The sequence below is a fragment of the Leptodactylus fuscus genome, chromosome 6, assembly GCF_031893055.1.
Source record: "Leptodactylus fuscus isolate aLepFus1 chromosome 6, aLepFus1.hap2, whole genome shotgun sequence".
Taxonomy (NCBI): domain Eukaryota; kingdom Metazoa; phylum Chordata; class Amphibia; order Anura; family Leptodactylidae; genus Leptodactylus; species Leptodactylus fuscus.
The window spans coordinates 80,062,009-80,085,501 of record NC_134270.1 but is presented as its reverse complement, the minus strand read 5'-3'; the positions used below and the strand labels follow the sequence as shown (position 1 = coordinate 80,085,501).

Here is a 23,493-nt window from a genome sequence, read left to right as displayed (position 1 = left end):
GCAGTTATTCAGACCCTGTCGTCGGTGGCTTCACACCTGGAGAAGAGGAAGAAGGAGACCCATTGCCTCCTGCCAATTCAGATTTGGACCAACACTCGATGGATTTCCACCTCAGCAATGGTGGATTCCGGAGCTAGTGGCAACTTCATGGATCTGGCCTTTGCTAAAGAACATGGTATCGCAACCCAACATAGGGCCTCACCCGTGCTTATGGAGACTGTGGATGGTTCCCCCCTGGTATCGGGGCCAATAGATCAGGAAACCAGACCCCTAAGGGTATCCATGCCGCCTGATCATCAGGAAGAACTATCCTTCATGCTGATCTCCTCTCCTCATTTTCCAGTAATCCTAGGCCTCCCATGGTTGAAAAAGCAGAACCCAGCTATCAACTGGGAAACTAGAGAGTTACGCTTCCCTGCAAAGAAGAAGTCAGCCATTTGCCCGGTCACATCTGCTCCTGACAATCCTTCTAACCTTTTTTCATCAGTCTATTCTGACTTCTTGGGCGTGAGTGACAAGAAGAATGCAGATAAACTTCCACCACACCGGCCATATGACTGTCCAATTGAGCTTTTGCCCGGTGCAGCAATTCCGTTTGGCCACATCTATCCTCTAGCCGGGCCGGAGTTAAAGGCCCTCAAGGACTACGTTGATGAAAACCTGGCAAAGGGGTTTATTCGTCCTTCCTCATCTCCAGCAGGTGCTCCAATCTTTTTTGTGAAAAAGAAGGACGGGTCCCTCAGACCCTGCATAGATTATCGGGAACTCAACAAAATCACTGTTAAAAACCGTTATCCACTTCCTCTAATCCCCGAACTTCTGGAACGAGTTCGCCATGCCAAGATTTTTTCCAAATTAGATCTTCGAGGAGCATACAACTTACTGCGGATTAGAAAAGGAGACGAGTGGAAAACTGCCTTTCTGTGTCGGTACGGACACTTTGAATATCTGGTCATGCCGTTTGGTCTATGCAATGCCCCAGCTGCTTTCCAACATTTGGTTAATGACATCTTCCGGGATCTCTTGGATCAGTTCATGGTGGTGTATTTGGACGATATCCTTATTTTTTCCAGCTCTCTACAAGAACATGAGGAACATGTGAAGATTGTTCTGGACCGCCTACGAGTAAACCAACTTTACATTAAACTCGAAAAATGCGAGTTCCACAGGACTGAGATCCAGTTTTTGGGCTATGTAATCTCACAACAAGGATTGTATATGGATATCAGTAAGATCCAAGCAATCATGGATTGGCCGGTCCCGAAGAATACCCGAGAGGTACAACGTTTCATAGGCTTTGCCAACTTTTACCGGCGCTTTATTAAGCACTTCTCAGAGATTGTCAGTCCCATTACCCAACTTACCAAGAAGGGGACAGTGTTCCGTTGGACACCCCAAGCCCAGGAGGCATTTACTCGCCTTAAGTCAAGGTTCACATCCGCCCCAGTATTAATACATCCTGATCCGGAGTTGGCATTTATAATAGAGGTGGACGCTTCAGACAGTGCCGTGGGAGCTGTCTTATCTCAGAGAACAGGAGAGAAGGGTCTCTTGCACCCTTGTGCATACTTCTCCCGAAAGTTATCTTCTGCTGAGAGGAATTACGATGTCGGAAACAAGGAACTGTTGGCGATCATCTCCGCGTTCAAAGAATGGAGGCATCATTTGCAGGGGGCTTCTCAGCAGATTGTCGTACTCACCGATCACCGTAATTTGGAGTTTGTCCGATCCGCAAGATGTCTTTCTCCCCGACAGGTTCGCTGGAGCCTATTTCTAAACCAATTTAATTTTATCATCTCCTATCGACCGGGCTCCCGTAATGGCAAGGCTGACGCCCTTTCCCGGATGTTCTCTACCGAATCGGATTCGGCTCCCTCATTTGAGACTATAGTACCCGACGCCAATGTGGTGGGAGTGATACAGAATGAAGACTTAATTAACGCCTTTAAGGAAGCCTATGTCACTGATCCTCTCTTGTCCCAGCCGGCTAATGACGTTCATCTGACCTTTAAAAATGGAGTATGGTTCCAAGGCCAATGCCTCTACGTGCCTAAGTCTGCCAAACTAAGAGTACTAAGACTGATGCATGACTCCAAGGTGGCAGGTCATAAAGGGGTGCAGAAGACTCAAGAGTTCCTCTCACGATTCTTCTGGTGGCCGGGGTATCAGAGGGATGTTAAAGACTATGTCCGTTCTTGTGTCATCTGTGCCAGATGTAAGACACCTCGGTCTGCTCCGACTGGATTGCTACAACCTCTGCCAGTGCCTTCTCGTCCATGGGGATCCATATCTATGGACTTTATTGTCGAATTACCTATCTCTAAGGGTATGAATACCATTCTAGTTGTGGTTGATCGATTAACGAAGGCTGCCCACTTTATACCTTACCCCAGACTACCAACTGCTAAAGACACTGTGGAATTAATTATTCAAAATGTCTTTCGGCTGCACGGGGTCCCCGACGAAGTCATTTCAGATCGAGGAGCGCAATTCATGGCGAGATTCTGGCAAGGATTTTGTTCAGCATTAGACATTAAAGTCCGCTTGTCCTCTGCCTACCATCCGCAGTCAAACGGCCAGACCGAGAGGACCAATCAGACTTTGGAACAGTACCTGCGTTGTTTCATCAGTCATTTGCAGGATGATTGGCTGGATCTCCTTCCTCTGGCAGAATTCTCCTATAACAATTCCCAGAGTGCTTCTACAAAGGTGTCACCCTTCTATGCCAATCTGGGGTTCCACCCCAAAGTTTTTCCCAGGCTGCCAAGTGATGTCACCATACCGGCAGTTACGGAACGTGTGGCAATCATTCAGCAAAACTTGGAAGTGTTGAAGGAAACCTTGACTGCAGCTCAGGAGAGATATAAGAGATCAGCGGATCAGTCCCGCAGACCAGAACCCATATTCAAAGTTGGAGACTTAGTCTGGCTTTCTACAAAAAATTTAAAACTGAGAGTACCCTCCCCGAAGCTGGGGCAAAGATTTGTAGGACCATTTAAGATAAGTGCCATCATCAGTGCAGTGGCCGTTAGATTAAAGCTCCCCAACACCATGAAAATCCATCCAGTATTCCATGTTTCCCTATTGAAGGCTGCTATCCCTAATCCGTTCCCGGGACGCGCTGCCCAACCACCCGATTCAGTATTGATTGATGGTGAGGAACAATTTTTGGTGGAAGAGATTCTGGATTCTAGAATCCATAGGAACCAATTACAGTATCTGGTCAAGTGGGAAGGGTACCCGCCTGAAGAAAATTCTTGGGAACCTGTTGATAATATAAATGCTCCCCGTCTGGTGTCCAGGTTCCACCGAAGACATCCCGGTAAGCCTGCCCATAGGGTGTCCGGAGGCCACTCCTAAGGTGGGGGTAGTGTAAGGATCCAGTTCTGTTTTTACGTTTCACCTGTCTGTGGGCAAGTCTGCCTCGTTGTAAGATGGCCGCTATAGCTTCGGTGGCCATCTTGCCTGCTCTTGAGGCTATATTAATGAATGCACCTGTGTTCCTCCCTGCTTGAGTATCAGTCAGATCTTTGTCTCGTCTGCCTCTAGCTCTCCGCCTCTATTGTGAAGAGTCCTGTGGTTCTCTTGTTCCAGAGTTCTGCCATTTCCTACCATACCTGCATCTAGATACCTGTCTTCCTCCCGGCTGTTGCCCTTCAGCTTATCCCCTCAGCTGCACATGAGCTCCCCCTGATTGATTCAGTCTCTCATCAGGAAAACCTCTAGTGCTACACAACCTGCCTTTTACTACCGGCCGAACGCTACCCAGCCGTGCTGCAACTGACTGTAAGTTCGTCTCTTCTTTGCTGTAACTATTGTCTGTTGTGCATTTCCCCTATCAGCCATAGGTGTCCACAGAGCATCCACACATAGTGTAACACATCCTTACTCCACCCTGGCCACCAAAAATTCCTAGACACCAATCTCATGGTCTCTGAAACCCCCGGGTGACCAGCAAGAACCGACTCGTGACACTCCCTCAGGAGACTTTGTCGGAGAGTAGTTGGGACAAAAAGCTTGTTTCTAGGTATCTTGGAAGGTGCAGCGTGTTGCGCTTCGATCAAGGCCTTCTCCAATTTCGCGCCCAATACTGCTACCACCACTCCATCCCCAAGAATAGTGGCAGGCGCCTCTCGTTCCTCCTCAGTCAACATATACCGGGATAAAGCATCAGCCTTAACATTCTTTGAACCCGGCACATAAGTCACGGTAAAATGGAACCGCGCAAAAAATAGAGCCCATCTGGCCTGCCGTGCATTTAATCTCTTCGCCGACCCTAGATAAACCAAATTCTTGTGGTCAGTAAATACCTGGACTGGCCTTCTGGCCCCCTCCAGGAAATGACGCCAATGTTCGAACGCTAGTTTTATTGCTAGTAGTTCCCTATCTCTGATGTCATAATTCCGTTCAGAGGCAGAGAACTTCTTAGAAAAGAAGGCACAGGGATGCGTACCCTCCTCGAACTCCTGAGAAAGTACTGCTCCCACCCCCACCGAGGAGGCATCCACCTCCACTCGGAAGGCCAACCTCTCATCCGGCTGTCTCAAAATGGGAGCGGACGAGAATCGCTTCTTCAGTTCTTCAAACGCAGCTAGCGCCTCTGGCGACCACTTAGCACAGTCAGCCCCCTTCTTAGTCAAGTCTGAGATAGGTTTCACAACCTCAGAAAATCCCTTGATAAACTGGCGATAATAGTTGGAGAACCCCAAGAACCGTTGGACCGCCTTTAGGTTCTCGGGTCGCGGCCACTCCAAGACTGCCCTGACCTTCTCAGGGTCCATCTCGAATCCCTTTTCCGATAGGATATAGCCCAGGAAACATAATTTATTGACCGCGAACACACATTTCTCCAGCTTAGCACTTAATTGGTTAACCCTCAGGAGATCTAAAACCTCTCTCACTCTCTCCCAATGAGTCTCCAAATCCGGGGTGTAAATGAGTATATCGTCCAGATAGACCACAACCCCCCTCCCTATGACGGCACTTAGTACATCATTAATAAAATTCTGAAAAAACGCAGGCGCATTGGTTAGACCGAAAGGCATCACAAGATTCTCAAAGTGTCCTAGGGGTGTGTTAAACGCTGTTTTCCACTCATCCCCCTTCTTGATTCTCAGCAAGTTATACGCCCCACGTAAATCTATTTTACTAAACCAGCGGGCTCCCGTAATCTGGCTGAATAGATCCGAGATCAACGGAATGGGATAGGGATTCCGCACCGTGATTTTGTTAATCTCCCTAAAATCCAAACAAGGGCGCAACCCTCCATCTTTCTTCTTTACAAAGAAAAACCCCACTGCTACTGGGGACTTAGATGGGCGAATATGCCCCACCTCTAGACTCCCCTCAATATACTCTTTGAGCGCCTCCCTCTCCGGAATAGTGAGATTGTACAACCGTGTCTTGGGTAGCACTGCATTTGGTATAAATTTAATCGAGCAATCATAGGTGCGATGTGGTGGTAATGTCTTGGCTGCCCTTTCCTCAAAGACCTCCCTGAACTTACTTATTTCTTGAGGCAAATTGTCTATAGACAAAGACATAACGGATATGGGCAGACATCGACCATTACACCCCTGCCCCCAAGAAACTACTGACTCGGTCTCCCAGTTGATAATAGGGTTATACTGCTTCAGCCAGGGCCACCCCAACACTACTTGTGCTGGTAACTTAGACAATAAGAACAAGTCAATCTCTTCCCTGTGGCCACCACAATAAACTCCAGACCCTCCACCTGTTTGGAGATGACAGCTTGCTGTAGAGGGGTCTTATCAATAGCCCACACCGGAATCTGAGACTTCAAGACCAAAGGACTCACCCTTAATTGCTCACAAAACTCTGAGTCAATAAGGTTGACTGCCGAACCACAATCAACCAAAATCCGGCACTTCTGCCCATTTACCCATCCTTCAAGGGTCAACCCGGCAGTCTGAGTACAGGAAATATGCACACCTCCCTCCTTAGTAGGTTTTCTCCCTTTACCCTCAATAGACCTGGGGTTATTACTCTCCTTGGCGAACCATTCTCTGGAGGGGCATACCCTTGCTACATGTCCCATCCCTCCACACACAAAACAGCGTACTGTGCGGGACCCTTCACTCTTGGGTCTAGCACTTCGCACAGTGGCCCCAATCTGCATGGGTTGGTCCCCCGGGTCCTCTCTAAAAACAGAGAATTGAGGAGGGCTAAGCCCCCCAGGACTCTTGTCTCCACGCTCCCGGAGGCGCCGTCCAACTCTAATTGCCAGCTGCATGGCCTCATCTAGATCTCCCGGAACAGGGTGAGAAACTAGATGGTCTTTAACCTGGTCCGAGAGCCCTGTCTCAAACTGACTAAGTAGAGCGGGGTCATTCCAGTGTACTTCTGCTGCCCACCTACGAAACTCTGTGCAATATTTCTCTATAGCGTGATCCCCTTGCACCACACGTCGTAGGTTATACTCAGCCGTGCGTACCCTGTCTGGGTCGTCATACAGTAACCCCATTGTGGAGAAAAACGCCTCTACAGTTAGTAAGCAAGCTGAGTCGGCTGGTAACTAATGTGCCCAGATGAGGGGATCATCTCTCAATAAAGTAATAATAATCCCAACTCTCTGTACCTCAGAACCGGAGGAAAACGGCCGTAGCCGGAAATACAAAAGACAGTCCTTTTGAAATCAGAAAAAATCTGACCTCTTACCTCGGAAGGGTTCAGGTAAGCTGACTTTTGGCTCCAGAGGCCGACCCACAGGGGCGCTACTCACCTGCCTCTGTATGCCCTCCACCTGAGAGGCTGTGTGTTGAGCCAACTGCTGTAACTGAGATACACCAGAAGCTTGGATGGCATCCATTCGTAGCTTGATCCCCTCCATCTCAGTGGAAATCTGCTGCACCGCCTGGTACAACTGTTTCAGGTCCGTCATAATGCAAACGAACCTTTTTTTTTTTTTTTTACCGGCTGAGTGTACTGTTATGTCAGTCCAGGTAGCTGCAATGGGGCTAAGGAATAGCAGTAGGGAATCTCGCCCTGCACTACTCCCACTAGCTGTCCCGGTTCTTGCCTCACGGGTGTGGGTCGGCTGTTCTCAGGCTACGCCTGACCCCGACAGCTCCTCTCTCACTGATACCGTAGGCCTAGAGGGAAGTGGGAGAAGGAATGCCCTATAAGATCTCTAGGGACTGGAGACTAAAGGGGGTCACCCCTAACGAACAAGTGAAGCTGCTACTGACAGGGACTGACAAGGGTGTGCGCTGACTAACAACACAAGCAGCACACAGGAAAAATGTGGGAAAGGATTCCCCCAAACCAATATGGGAAGGAACCTTACACTAGGAATCAAACACAGGGAAACTGAGTAGAAATCAAAGGATAAGGCAATTCACTCACACAGTCAATTATACACAGAGGGAGGATTGGTGAACACAGAAGGGAAAACACACACACCAACTTGTTCACCCAAACCTCCCAAAAACCAACCACGGAACTTCCTCTATCCAAGATAACCACCTACTCCTCCTGCTAAGGCCTAGCTCTGTAAAAGCGACACTCAGCCCAGAACCATGGGAGGCATGGGTTTAAATACAGAGTAGAGACCACTCCTCCCAGGTGCATATGGGAGGACAGACTAATAAACCAGGAAATAAAGCTGCCTACCAGCAGTGCGCGCGTGCAAGTCAGAAGGTGTGCACCAATACCCACGACAGGACAACCCCGCAGCGCCAGGATGCCACCCCAGACACTGCGCAGCCAAAAACTCCCCAGGTAAGAAAAATAGAAAGTAATGAACCTAAATACTCCTAACACACACCCATGTACCCCTCTTGCTCACAGTTTGCAACCCCCATTGCACCCTATGTGAGCAAAAGGGGTACATGGGCATGCAGGCTGTGTGTGAGCAAGAAGGGGGAATAGGGGTGCAGGCTGTAGGTGAGCAAGAGTGTGGTGGAATGGGGGGTTCCCCCTCCACATCATCCTCTTGCTCGCACACAGCTTGCACCCCCATTCCCCCCTCTTGCTTGTACCCCCATTTCCCCTCTTGCTTATACACACCCTGCACTCAATGTCACCCTCTTGTTCACATACAGCCTGCAAGCCCATGTACTCCTCTTGGGGGGGGGGGGGGCAGGTCAAAAGTTTGCCACAGCCCCCGCCTTTCCTAGTTACGCCACTGGTGAGAGCTAACTGTGTTATCTGTTGGTGTGGCTGGTAGTAGGCTACACATATAGTTAGTTTCGTCTTGTTAAGTTAGCTCTTGGAAGAGCAGGTTTTTGTTTGGCGTTTTTGTACCTGAAATGAAGGTTTATTTTATTTTGCCATTTTTTCAAAAAAAACTTGTTTGCACCAGATCTTTTGCCTCTGTCTCTGACTGGTTGGGTACGCACCCAATAGGACCTGTCCTGAGTTTTGCAGTCTGGACTGTTGGCCCACACATGGGACTGTGAATGGGTCAGTGTGCTATCTGGGAAAAACCCTACACCACAGTTGTCGGAAAGGGGCTTTACTGTCCACACTGAGTATGTAGAGGGGTGAAGGCCAATTTCTCCAGTTAGCAATTTTAGATGGGTGACTGTTGATGGCCATAAGCTGTGTCCCTACCCAAGACAGGTTAGCAACCCCTCTTTAATTATATATATTTGGCGTTAGGCTTTTTTTCTTGACCAAAGTTTGGTCATTGTACCAATGTTTTGAAAGCAGCTTTATTTTGTAATGTGATGTATTGATTGTTATTTTCTCTTACAAGAATAATGTGGAGACTGTGGTTCGGCGCATATGCAGGACCACTGGGGGAACAGAAATCCAAGATTACCTAGTTACTGTATTTGGGCATCTGGCGGTCTGTTCTATAAACTGTGCAGATATGGAACTTTTGGGAAAATTTGAGTTTGTTACATCCGGGCTAACCACATTCATTCCTGTAACAGGAAGAAATTTTTATGGTGCTAAATCTGCTTTTGTTTCCCCTCACCTGTCTTAAGAAAAACAAGATGCACTATTTATGCACTTATGATCAACCTGCGTAGTTTGCTTGTGACAAACTTAAGATCAGAGAAAACAAACAAACAAAAAAAAGCACAGTGCAAGAAGTAAGCTTATAACAAAAATCCAGTACCATAACTAAGCTCAGTACATATATTCAGCACCAGAACCTGGAACAGTAAATCAATACAGTACGAGAACTAAGCTAAGCAAATAAACATGGTAGCAAAGGAAAAATCAGCAAAACGATATTAAAAAAAAATGTGCCCCATTTAAAAATGCTTTAGTGTGCCCATGATATGAATATGCTAGCATTGTGTACCTAAATATGACTAAATGCCCATTATGTGCTTGCTGTTTAAAAAAATGGCAACAATATGCCCATTGATTCTAAAAATTGTGCCCCAGGTTATAAAAACAATCACTTACTGTACCGCCTGATTAAAATGGCCAAACCATGCCCCATGTATGTCTCACACTGTGCAATAAATAGAAAAAATCCCTGCCACACCAGCATAGATAATAATCAATATCCAAAAAAGTGCAGCCATTAACAATAACCAATCATTAAATAATCTTTTTTTATGATTTAATTGATATCAACATCAGCTGATATGGCCATATGGTTTTTGGTTATCTCCTGGCCCCATCACTGTTAGGGTGAATTCACACTGAGTAAACGCTAGCTTATTCTGAACGTAAAACATGTTCAGAATAAGCGGCGTCTAAAGCAGCTCCATTCATTTCTATGGGAGCGGGGATACGAGCGCTCCCCATAGAAATGAATGGAGCTGCTTTAGACGCCGCTTATTCTGAACGTGTTTTACGTTCAGAATAAGCTAGCGTTTACTCAGTGTGAATGCACCCTTATATTTGGCCTTGCCCTAAAGTAGCACTCTCATAAAAACTTTAATCAGCTAGGACATTAGTGAAGTAGATGTAGTAAACAGCTTTGCCAAATTATCTTCTGTGTTCATGGCCTGGCCTTATACTACATGAATCCAACACTGACTGATTTGGGAGAGAAGGGTAGGGATTGGAAGAAGTTGGGGATTTGGGTGCAGTAAGGATGAAGAGGAGCCCGAGGTGAACTTTTGCACCAGGTTCTATGAACTTTTAGCTCCTCTGGCTCTTTGTATGAATCTAGGCTGAGAATTCTATTAGAATAGATCAACAAAGAAGAATCCTTTATTTTTCACTGAAGATGAATCTCTATTCTCTATGGCTAATGTACAGAATACAGTATTAGTTATACCTTTATAAGACCATCTGGGCAGCATCCGCCCTCCTGCACCACAATGAAGATAAACAGATTTGCCTGGAAGACTGTAACTTGTTGAGTTCCCCTTTCAAGGGGTTTTCCCCAGTTAACAAAAACATAACTGCTTCCTAGAAGACGACAGGGCTCATTTATACAAAGTCAGGCTGTGACAACCGTTTTTTTTAATTTGCAAAAATGTAACAACTGTTCACAATTTCAGTACAATCTTATGCATATTGTACACAAGCTCTGTATATCAGTCCTTTTGGACAGTATTTTATTAGTAAAAATGTACTCCTCAAAATGTAAAAATAGAAGTAGTGAAGACACCCCCGATACACACAATTACACAGATGTCAAAAGTTATCCCTTTTAATGCCAGCAGTATATGTAAACCCAGAGTGCCTGGCAAACATGCTGATCAGAATCCCAGTAGGATGTCTCTATCCAGAATGCCAGACAACCACAAATTTCTCCAATTGAGCACTGCCACCTTGAAGATATCCAAGCCCCATCTGGGCAAATTGTCAGGCTCCCTAAGACCTGTCAATGAAAAAAACAGATGAGTCTTATTGGTCTTAATTTTTTGAACCAACTCACTGATCCAAAGAACATAAAATTTGTTCACATTTGCGCTCGGTCTCCGGACGGGCATTCCATTACCCCAAGTCGCCCCCCCAAACGGAGACCCGTGCGGAGATGTGAACCAAGCCTTAAAAATGGATCTCTTGATTTCGATTGATTCTGTATGTCCAGACAGTTCGGTTAAAAACGGTCCGTTACGAAAACAGACATGTGAATAGACACATTGAAATCAATGTATTCTCAAAACTGTGACATGTGACAGATGTTGCAAAGATGGTCATAAGTTAGCAGTATTTCACTGTCGTGTGAATAAGGCCTTAAACTGAATTGCAGTATTTTTTCCTTGCCTTGGTTTTAGGTCTAGGTACTCTGATCACCCTAAAACCGTGATGGTGAACCTATGGCACACGTGTCAGAGAGGGCACAATGTCACCCGTATCATGCACACTGTCACCTGCATCAATCAGTAATGGGGAATCCGGTACAGGATTCTCCGTTAGTAAGCAATAGCTGCTTTCAGCTGTTTGTGCCTACACTGTGGGCTACACTAACTGCAGAGTGTGACTTCTGCCCCGATGCAGACGTGATGATGTAAGTCAGAAGAAGGAGGACGCTCAGCTCTTCCTGGAACTTAAGGTAAGTATAATACTGTGTGTGTGTGGGGGGGGGAGGGGGGCTACTGTGAAGGATATAATACTGCGTGGAGGGGTGTACTGTGGAGCATATAATACTGTGTGGGGGTGTACTGTGGAGCATATAATATTGTGTGTGGTGGGTATTGTGGAGCATATAATACTCTTGGGGCATACTGTGGAGCATATAATACTGTGTGGAGGGGTGTACTGTGGAACATATAATACTGTGCAGGGGGGTTACTGAGGAGTGTATAATACTATGTGGGGGCCTACTGTGGAGTGCATAATACTGTGGGGGGGCTACTGTGGAGCAGATTGTACTGTGTGGGGCTATTGCAGGGCAGAATGCATTGTGTGGGGGCTCCTTCACTATTTATATCACACAGTATTTGTTTTATAGAGACGTGATTTTAGTACAGGCTGTAATAACCTTGCATGTTCACTATAAAACAGATCCTGTGCGATGTAAATAGTGAACATTAATTGTTCAAAATTTCAGTACAAGGTTAAATTGCCGTGTTGGCACTTTGTGATAATTTAGTGGGTTTTGGTTTGCAGTTTGGGCACTAAGTCTCTAAAAGATTCGTCATCACTGCCCTAGAACATAGGAGATTGTCTCATGAAGACAACCCCTGCCCTATCAGACCATACTGTATGAACATCATGGAATTGAGGGGAGTATTAGTGTGACAATCTGTATACCAAATCAAAAATCTATATCAATAAATAAAAATAAGGGGGAGTCACTTATTTATTTGTCCATTGAGTGATTTGGATGCACTCTTGGAAGACTTTCTATTCAGATGTCATGAAAGTTAGGTAAAATCCCCCTTAGTAATTGCTATGTTAACCACCTTTAGTTGCCACCCAACTTTCCCAGGGGCAGATACTTTCTTACACTATTTTTATTTTATTTAAGGAAGGGCATCTTATTGGTTGCCACTGGTTCCCTTGTTTTTGATCGTCTTTCTTTTTTTTTTTACACTTCATATCCTCCTCCTCTGTTTTCTGCTTCTTCTCTTTTATGCGGTAATAACCCTTCGCTGCCGTCACAGAAAGTCCCTTGACTTCTTGCCTTCTTGTAGAATCTCTCTGAGTGATTGAAAATTATAATTGACTCAACATGAAGATTATGGTGTAAAGTGCTGGTCAATATAAGAGCTGCATATAGATGAAACTTCCCTCATTGTGTGTTAGTCACTGCTCCTATCCCCTTCTCTACAGCCAGTCACCTCTTTCCACATTACAACACTTCCCTCCCTCTCATGTAATGTTAAATTCCAAAGAAACTCTTTGCTTCCTGGAACTCCATCCTGATTCAGCCTGTACAGGAAGAGTTGTCACCTAAATATCATAGACATGATTAAGCTTTCTATGTGTATATACTGCATATTTGTATGGCATTACGTCACCATTGGCATGTATCAGTCAAGTGCTACCTGCTTAGCCAATGCTGTATGCGCAATTTAGACTGCTTGTGGGGACATGTTGGGTGGTCTGTGTAATCTGATGCAAACAGTATGTGGTAGATATTGGCAAATGTCCCCAGCATAAGATACGACTTCCAGGAAGAACCTATCAAGGTGCATTAAATATCATGTAAGAAGATTGCATAAATGGCAACATTCCAGGAAAATACATGAACAACATTTACATAATATAATATTACTATCTGATGCAGGGTTCACATCAGTATTCGATCTCTGTTTTCAGGTTTCCGTCTTTCGTCGCGGAGAGCATAAAACGCTCACCGGCGCACATGGCCAGACACTTTTCAAGCCCATTCAAATGAATGGGATTGAAACATGCCGGCAGGTTTCCGTCTCCTTCCTCTGTTTTGTGCAGGAAACGGAAACTTGCAGAACGAAGTACGGGTGCAGATGTGAACGAAACCTTAAATGTTTAACAGGTATTGATGCGTAAATATTAGCTAGACAACCAAACACTATGTGGGCTAAAGCTTTTAAAAGCAGCAATGCTGCGGCATGTATGTAACGCATTAATAACAATTCCATAACGTAATGTGTTACAAGTAGGAGCCTAAGTATCATGCTAGGCACTTCTACAAATAGCAACTTTATAAACTGGAACATATTAGAAGACTGGAAGGTTAAACCTCATGGTAGGTAATTGCATAAATGACAATTCCCAAATATAATGTAGAGGCTTTCACCAGTAGTGGTGAGCCAGAACGACTCTTCTTAACTGCTGGTGATATCTAATTCCCATTGTTGTGATAGGGTTTTGATGTCACATCTGCAGTTTGGAAGACACTCCTGGTTCTAAAGGTGCAACATAATATTGGGTAATAACCATTTGTGTCTTCAGATTAAGTTGAGACCGCAGATTACAGAAGTGCAGTGTTTTTGGCCATTGTGAAAACGCAGCGGTGAAAAATACTAGGACATACTTAGAATCTGCATCATTTTAGAGAAAAAAAGATTGCAAATTTGTGGATTGCAATTTTTTAATGTCACTCATAGCTATGATAGCCACACGTGGTGTTTTAGAAATTTTTTCCAATAGAGGGCAGAGTGGGAGGGTATGTCACCTACGCCTAAATCATTATCATTTTGGTGATATTAATGATGAACGAAATATGTACACCGCTATGAGCTGGCACAGATTTCTGTTGATGTGCACAGCTTAGAGGAAAAACTGCATTGATTCATGACTCCTCTGCCTTCGTAGGCAGCATCGAGGCCGGGATACAATATGTTGTTCTTAATGAATCTGCCCCAAAGTGTTTTACAGTCCAGCAAAGTGAATGAGATTTTACTTCATCTCATACCCACACTGCAGAAAAAACACTGTGGAAAATGCAACATTTTTAAAACCAAGTGTATTTTTAAAATACGTAATATGTTTCTGAGAGCTTGTGAAAATTCTGTGTTCTCCAATAGACATATACTGAGCGGAGGCAAAAATGACAAACACAGCTGAAAAGTGTTTTGGGGATTGTGTTATGTGCTGTGTTTTTACAGTATTTTTTCACAGTTTTTTTTGCTGTTATGCAGTACATGGAGCCTAATGGGGGCATTCACACTACCGTCAGTGTCTGACAGGTAGTGTCCACTGCTAATGTCCGTTCAAAATCTTGCACAGACATTAGCAGCGGACACTAGCTGTGTCTGTGACATTTTTCATTCATTTAAATGGACATCGGGTGTGTTGTTTTGCACTCCCTGCCTGTCAGTGGCGTAACTAGGAATGGCGGGGCCCCGTGGCGAACTTTTGACATGGGCCCCCCCCCGACACCGAAGATCTCGACCGAGTCCCTCCTACGCATTCCTGCGCGCTCTATTATGTTCCATAGTGGCCCCTGCACACAGTATTATACCCAATAGTGGCCCCTACAGGACTAAATACTGTCACGTCACCCACTGACCGCTATACCAGGACAAATTGTGGATAAAAAATCTGGTCATGTGCATTACAATTTAGTAACTCCATGTGCCTCATATTAATAGCAGTTAACCCCATCATCTCCCTCACATTAACCCCTGTGTGCCTCACCATAAGAGTTACTGATATGTGAGAGACATGGAGGTAATAATAAAGTATCTTCATTACTATTACCCCCATATGTCTCACATATCAGTAACTCTTATGGTGAGGCACACAGGGGTTAATGTGAGGGAGATGATGGGGTTAACTGCTATTAATATGAGGCACATGGAGTTACTAAAACACAATCACCCCATATGCCAGACATTAATAAGTAACCCCAGTACGTACCTGTGTAGCTTTAGTTTCACTTTCCTTCTTCCTTTCTTCCTCCAGTGCAGGACGGCAGGAGCTCGGCAGGGATAAGCCCCGCCTCCTCCTCTCATTGGTGGGCAGAGGACAGCAGAGAAAGGGAGGGGGGAGAGAGGGGGAGCGTCCTGAAGCGCTGACAGGAGCCAGAGCTGCAGCTCCTGTGTCTCAGCCGTTGCTGCAGCTTCGGGGCCCCCTGTTGGTGGAAAGTATTCCACCACAGGGGGCCCTGATCATTATACTCGGGGGTCCGAAAAGACCTCCGAGAATAATGATAGCAGCGGTAGCAGCTGTCACCGGGCCCCTAATGTCCCGGGCCCTGTGGCAGCTGCTACCGCTGCTATGGTGGTAGTTACGCCACTGCTGCCTGTCCTTAAGTGTCTGTTCCTAAAGATGTCTGACTTTTCAAGCGGACAGAATAAACCTACATGTCGGGATTTGCTTTTGCATTTTTCCTGCAGTGCTTTATAGCTGCGGGTCGTCTTGTGGGGCCTTAGCCTAAGGCTAAGGTCCCATGTAGCATCCCACAGTGAAAAAAAACGCGGCAGCAACACATCAGTTTTTCCCATAGTATTTTTCACAGATACTGATACAATAACGTGGATACATTTTTGCCAAGGTGGAGACATGCTAGAGTAATACCAGTATATAACATGCCAGTGTCTTAGGTTTTAACAATATCTTCTTCCTGGTTGCCCTTATAGAGCTGATTCTAACAGTAGTAATGTACAAATGTAACTACTCCTTAATAGTTCTTAACTGTTAAGAAGTTACTTTTATACACGTCTAAAATAATCTTGGCCCTTCAAGGTACCCCGTGAGGCTGAAGTGGCCCCCTGTGAAAATGAGTTTGACACCCCTGCACTAGGACAACCCTGTTTCTATATGCTCTATGAGATTCACAGCATTTTTCAGCACTTTTATTTATTTATTTTTTTGAATGGGCACGCGGAGTGTCAGATGTTTTTCTTGTGTCCCTCTGCTGGCTTTTTTTGGAGTTTCAGACATTTTTTCAAAACACAGCATGCCCTAGGTATGGTATTTTTTTCTTGCGCTTTTCTCCCAGACTTCTCTCTAGGTCTAGAATTATACCATATAATGCATGTTACCTGATATGCCACCCCCCCCCCCCCCCAATTGTACCTCACTGACAATGTCTATTAGTATCTCTCTTCTAAGTACAGTCCTCTTATTCAGCTATAAAGCCTTGCAATGGATAATGGTTCCAGGGCAGTCACTGAGACATAGGTGTTAATGCATAGTTATTTATGGGTGATTTATAACGTTGTATAATGAGATTTACGGATGCTGCAGAGCTCAATGTATATGTGAGTATGAATCTCTATGGGAATTGTATGCAAGAATGCAGTAGCTGTAATTCCATGAAAATTTCTTGAGAAACTAGAGAGGTATGGGGAAGTAAAAACCACTGAATGGAGAAATGTATGTAATTACATGACATATGGGGGAGGGTATAGCTGTTCTACAGAGTAACTCGAAGAGTTAATAAAGTTGTTATGTCCTGCAAGGAGTCAGGGCGAACTAACATAAGTGAATAAGAGGTTTTTTTTCTTGCTTTTTATAAGGATGCCCCAACCCCCCTCGCCTTCCTTGTTTCTTTTTCATGAGGGGAGGAGTCCTTCAGGGAACAGGATGAGAAAGCACCTGGGTGTGTTACAAGAGTGCGGGGAAGTCCCTACCTCACTGCTGTTTCCTACATAGACTGACAGGCTTCAGATTTTTACTGAGGACACAGGGGAGGGTGTGAGGTTAAAGTCTGGGGAAGAGGAGGGAAAGAAGGGGGGTCAGCCACCTGAGCGAGAAGGAACCAAAACAAATAGGGTGACCCCGGGTCAGCGCAGTTACAGAACATGTATGGCAGAGGAAACTTACCATAGAAAGAAGGAGACAAAGTTTAAGATCTTCCAAATACTGCCAGTGTATTAAGGAAGGATGGGAAAAAGCAGGGAGGAACCACCTAAAGTGAAGCAAGAGGGCAGAAGTTCAAAGTGACAGGACAGTGAATGCGACAGGCAAACTGTATGGATACAATGAAAGGACAAGGTGGAAATTGCCCCAAATAAATATAAAAGGGGAGGGAGAATAGAGATAAGAGAAGGTGGAGAACAGGGAGGAGAACACTTGAGAGAGAAGAAAGTATTGCATTGTGTCAGAGCTCAGCAGTCTGGGCACCTGAAAGTGGCAGCTCTCTATGGAGTGACATCCCATGGACAACTATCCAAGCTACTCTACCGGAGGCATGGACACCTCAGTATCACCTCTGGACCTCAGCATTAGAAAGAACATGGGGATGTTGGATGCCATCCCAAAGAGTCCACTAGGTTTTGAGGCAAGAGGACCATTAAGGGGGTTCGAGCCATTGAAAGAGGTGAAGCTGGAGAATACAAAGCAACCAAGTGGCTGCAAGAACGGATTCTGTGAGGAACCTGGAATATACAAAGACCAAACCAGTTTGCCCCTGAGAAAGAGAAAATTCCTTCCATCAGCCAAAGAAGAGACAACCATTGCAAAACATGCCAATGACTATTCAGAGTGGGACAGAAAATTCTACAGTTCCCCGTGTGTGCCAGTTGCTTTATCCCAATATTCACCGTTCTATCCAGGTGGGTACCTTTTGCTTAAAAGGAATTAAGCAATGTAATATAGAGATGTTGTAGAGTTGAATTGGCCATAACACATTTACATAGGACTGCTGGTAAACCTATTACGCTATTATCACACTGCACAAGAGATGTTCATGACATACTGTGTGAATACCTAAGTACGGTAACTATGGAAAGTGCGTAATCCATTTGGCCATAGTTATCTTTCTGAGGTCATTTTGCTCCGCTGATCACATACAGTACATTGTTTGACTCTAAATAATGGGTCAGGTGTTTTTCCAATAGTAGAAGTTGATGATAATGAAATATTTGCATTTCTGCGTTGCATGGCTACAGCAGGTTTTCTGCAGAAATTTTTGAAACTAAAAGTCAGACATTCAGACAGTGTCAGAAACGTCTGCAACAAATTGGCTGGTTGTAACTCTTATATAACTACACTGAATGGTGACTGCATCTCACTAGTAAACCTCTTTACATCAGGGCAGATTTACATATGATTCCTACCAAATTAGTTTCCTACTGTATAGCCCCAAAGACCTTATGAGGGAGAGGGAGAGACATTGCATTGTATTGAAAATGCCCTTTTGCTTAAAAAGCCATCTTAGGAGGCATTCACACGAAGTAATGCGGCGCTGATTCTGCCACAATAACTCGCGGCAAAATCAGCGCTGATAAAAAAGACTCCCATTGACTTCAATGGGATCCGTTTAAGGCGCGTAACTCATTGAAATCAATGGGAGGCTTTTTAACCCATTCATTTCAATGTGTTACGCATGTTAAATGGAACCCATTGAAGTCAATGGGAGTCTTTTTTATCAGCGCTGATTCTTATGCGAGTTATCATGACAGAATCAGCACCACGATACTCCATGTGAATGCCCCCTTAGGCTGAGGCCCCACGTTGCGAAAACACAGCTTTTTTTCGTTGCAGATTTTGCTGCATTTTTCAGCCAAAGTCAAGAATGGCAATAAAAGGAATTGGAACTATATAGCAAGAACTTGTACTACTAACTTCTGCTCAATGAATTCCTGGCTATGGTTCACAAAACCACAGCAAGGGGTAACACAGCTCAGTGGCTAGCATTGCAGCTTTGCAACACTGGAGTCCTGGGTTTGAATCCTGCCAAGGACAACATCTGCGAGGAGTTTGTGTGCTCTCCCTCTGTTTGCATGGATTTCCTCCCATACTGTAAAGACATACTGATAGGGAAAAATGTAGATTGTGAGCCCTATATGGGGCCAATGATTAAGAGGGGTCATCATTATTATGGTATTTAGACACCTGGACTCTGCACCAATCAGTGGTAGAATTTACACAGGCATGGCAAAGGTAGCAGAAGGTTCCATCCACTGTGTTGTGGAGGTGTCGGAGTGTGGCAGCTCTCCTCTTTTCAAGTGAATAAGCTTAGATCTGCAGTACACTGATGCTGCCATTATACATTGGATGGAGCTGATCAGTGCAGGGTTCGCGTGTCAGACTTAAATCAATCTGACACTGATGACCTGGTGTCTTCAGTATCAAAATTTGTTAACAGCTATATGAAAGGTGTAGTACATATGTTTCTATATAGCCCAAGAGGGTGATTTACATACTGATCACTTGCCATTGCTACTAGACTAGTCAGTAACCTTTTTATGATTTCACTGTACTTCCATTGTCATAAAAGGGGGAATAAGATTCTGTAAGAAGTTTGGCAACCTTGCGTGTTTTCCATATTTGTAATCAGTGTAAAATAATATGGTAGTGTTACACTAGGTTTACACTTACGTTTTGGTTTCCGTTCGGGGGGTCCGCTTGGGGACAGCCCAAATGGAAACCTAATCCACTTAAAAAAGTGGTTACCTACAGAAACCCTCAGACCCCATACACTACAATGGGGTCCGCTGGATTTCTGCCCAGTTTCTGCCTGAAAAGGACGAAAAATGTACGCAGTGCTTTTCTCTCTGCATTTTTTAAATGGATTCGGGGACAGAAACCCTGAATGGTGTTCAAGCACTGATGTGAACCCAGCCTTACAGCAGTTATGCAAAGTACCACAGATAAGTTACTATGATATCATGGTGGAGTCTAATCTGCAAGACATGACAAAGTTAGGTCTTCTTTGTGAAGCAATTTTATACTAGTTTTAATATTGGAGACTTTTGAATTGTTAAACACATAACTATATCATATAGAACCCACTGCCGTATTACAGAAAGCAAGGCAATGCAATTTGCTGATGGCCACAGTAGCAGAACATTCATCATAATACAGAAATATCAGGTATGCTCATTCACAAACATGGCATTGCCATATATGTACAGAACAGCTCTAGTTCTTAAGGTTAGAACGTGCCCTTACTTCTAATAAAACAAATAATTTCAATATAATATAATGCCATTTGTAGGGATTTATATTTCATATGTGCATTATTTTAAATGCAAGTGACTAGCATAAGTGATATGTCTATTAAAGAGGCTGTGTACGTGTGTTTCATGTTGTACATGACTGTATTACAAATTCTTGTGGGAGGATCCCAAAGCCATAAATTAAAGCTCCTGCAAAATCTGTAATAAGATACCCAAGCTATCACTGCCTATTATAATACTGGTGCCTTCTTAGGGGGCATTCACACGGAGTAACACAGCGCTGATTCTGGCACGATAACTTGCGAAAAGAATCAGTGCTGCAAAACAGAATCCCATTGACTTCAATGGGTTCCGTTTAATGCGCGTAACACATTGAAATCAATGGGAGACTTTTTAACACATTGATTTCAATATGTTACACGCATTAAATGGAACCCATTGAAGTCAATGGGGTTCTGTTTTGCAGCGCTGATTCTTATGCGAGTTATCGTGCCAGAATCTTTGCCGCATTACTCCGTGTTAATGCCCCCTTAAGTCACAGAGGTGCTTTTTGGCTTTCTTAGATGCTTGGGTGCAACTGCTATCTCACCATTCCTTATAACTAGGCCTCCACTGAATCCCAATAGTCACAATGATGACTTTGGGCTCATATTGTACTCCCATGTGCCTCTGTGCATTGTTTCTATGGTAGTACGTACAGGATTTGTTAGATACTTTATGTGCCTCAGTAATAAGTCTACCAGTGCCAGATCTCAACATTGCAACATGCAATGTTTATTCTATTAAAATTGTAAACCTTAGCAACACTATAATACTGAGTAGTACCATCTGGCATCTTCACAAAAGATCACGAAAGAACTGAGTGGTTATAAAATAATAGGATTTGACCCAGTTTAGCTGACAAAGCAATTGGCATGTTTGGTAACTCTGAATTACCATCTATGTGTCATTTATCTTCATTAGCATGACCAAGCGAGTTCTGGCTAAGCATTACCAAATTATTTGGGTGTGCCGACTGCTTCAATACTGTTTTATACTGTAGCTTCATATTGATGTAAAGGCATATTGCTAAATGGCTCTGCGGTAAAACGTAAATGTACAATTGAACATGTAATACTGTATATCTCCATTACATTTATGGTAATTTACAGTTTGCTAGACACAATTTTAAAAAAATCTTTTGCTTTTGTAACATGTCAACGTGCAAGTCATCTGCGTTCCTTTTTTCTTAAGACAGAATACTGGGGTCAGCCAGACCCATGTCTCAAGGTAAAGAAAAACAGCACCAAGAACCACATAGTGTATTGTGGTGTAATGGCAAGATGAGTCGGATATACTGTGATATTGAGGCTCTTACCCGGTGGTGCTGTGAAAAACCTTATCAGTTACACTAAGGCCCCTAATGTGATGAAACACAGCAAAAAAATGTTGCAGGAAAAAATGCAGCAAAAACGCATTGCAATTTTCTCCCGTAGTATTTTTTCTCTTCGATTTTGCTGTGTTGATTTCCTTCCCTTATTGAATCTGTAGGTAAAATACTTGCATTTCCACAGGTATAATTGATATTCTGTGTTTTTCAAATATGCATGCATTTTTGAAAACACAACTTTTCCACAGCTTCTTTTTTCAGTACTATTTGGATGGGATTCACTTCACTGTTACTGTTAAACACATTTTTTTTTCTGGTGTGTTTCTGCAGCAGACAAAAATGCTGCATTTCCGCAACATAAATCCTTAGGCCAAGGCCCCTCTTTGCTGAAACACAGCTTTTTTTGTTGCAGATTTTTTTTGTGTGTTTTTTGAGCCAAAGCCAGAAGTCGATTGAGCAGAAGAGAGAAGTATAAGTACTTCCTAATTATTACCACTTGTAGCCATTCTTGGCTTTGGCTCAAAAAAACGCAGCAAGGTCTGCAACAAAGAATGCTGTGTTTCCTCGACATTTCACATAGCGGGCTGCGGTTAAAGCAGCTTTTGCCATAGTGTTTTTTTCCACAGCACTTTTCACAAAGATGTCCTGTGTGTGGATGGAATTCGCCAAAATCCCATCCACTTTGCCGAGACTGTAAAACGCTGTGGCCAAACCCCAGCATTTACGCCACATGAGACCCCAGCATGAGTTGCAGATTTTGCTACATGAGCCAATCCCAGGCGTCTACCTTCTAACACAAGATATATAGATACATAGATACAATCTACATAGACATTTTGGAACATTTTTTTTCTGTTTCCTACTTAGGGATACTGAGTGAGCTTGGTGCAAGGATAACACTTCCAAGAACTCAAATCAGTGGCTCAAGTTGTGTGCAGACATTATGGCCACAAAGAATTCCCAGAGATTTGACCCTTGAAGCTTGTAGTATTGTAAATGCAGTTATAGTCATACCTGCCAATTCTCCTGAAATGTATGGAAGAAAGAGAGGCCTTCCAAACTGCTAAAATCTTGTAAATCTCTTCTGTGGCCTCTATCCTCTATTTATGTTTTGCACTAAAAATTTGTGACTTAAATATCTTGTATTTGCCGATGAGACTTGTGTCCACTGCTAAATATCCTTGAAATTGTGGGATAGACTTGTGTCACGTGTTGTAGGCCTTATCCACGATAGGAAGAAGTCAGCTTGTTATAAAAATGTAGAGTTTAATTAAACATCTTGAAGGAAAACACAGGAACAAGGAAAATGTCCAAATAACACAAATATCAGTCAATTGTCAATAGCTTACATCTTCAGATAAGTTAAATCATCTGGATATCTTGTAGTTACAGCTTGGTTCATGCTTGTCATCTGGTCTGGTCATCTGGGATATTCACAACATCTTGTCCAGGATGACAGAGAGCGATGGCAGACAGACCTGCCATAGATTCCCCATGGATCCCCCTCATGGATGACGACAACAACCCCCCCACGTGTGTTTGTCACTCATTTATGTTCATGAGAGTGGGTGTTACCTTCCATCTTGTAGCTATGTAAGGAGATTTCTACTATGGTGTACTCTAACCGCACCCATGTACCCAAAATACAACAGATATGATGTCAGTAGAGTGTTAACCCCATGTCTGCTAGAGAATATTGTAAATATATAATATTTAACAGTTTTGCACTACTAATACCAGTTTTATTGATGGCGGTGTGGTGTGGTCAGCTAAATTTATCATTTATGCCATCCTCCGCTCTTCCAGAGGATATGAAGTCTGGTGTTGAAAGAATCTTCATAAAGCTGCCCTAATAAGACAAACTGACTCAGCACTACTGAAATATGCTGAGCCAGTATATAAATCAGTAAGTTGAGATTGGGAGACTTTCATAGTATTTCTTACCTTAGGACCTTCTAC

At 43.9% G+C, this 23,493-nt stretch overlaps 1 protein-coding gene across 1 annotated transcript in view; it reads left to right on the top strand.

The window, feature by feature from the left end:
* Window positions 1-17,019: 17,019 nt before the first annotated feature.
* BCL3 (BCL3 transcription coactivator) overlaps window positions 17,020-23,493 on the top strand; it is a 60,313-nt gene continuing 53,839 nt past the window's right edge. The window contains exon 1 of the mRNA XM_075278599.1: window positions 17,020-17,816. Coding sequence (XP_075134700.1) covers window positions 17,420-17,816 — 397 coding nt within the window. The 5' untranslated portion in view covers window positions 17,020-17,419. The remainder of the gene's footprint in view (window positions 17,817-23,493) is intronic.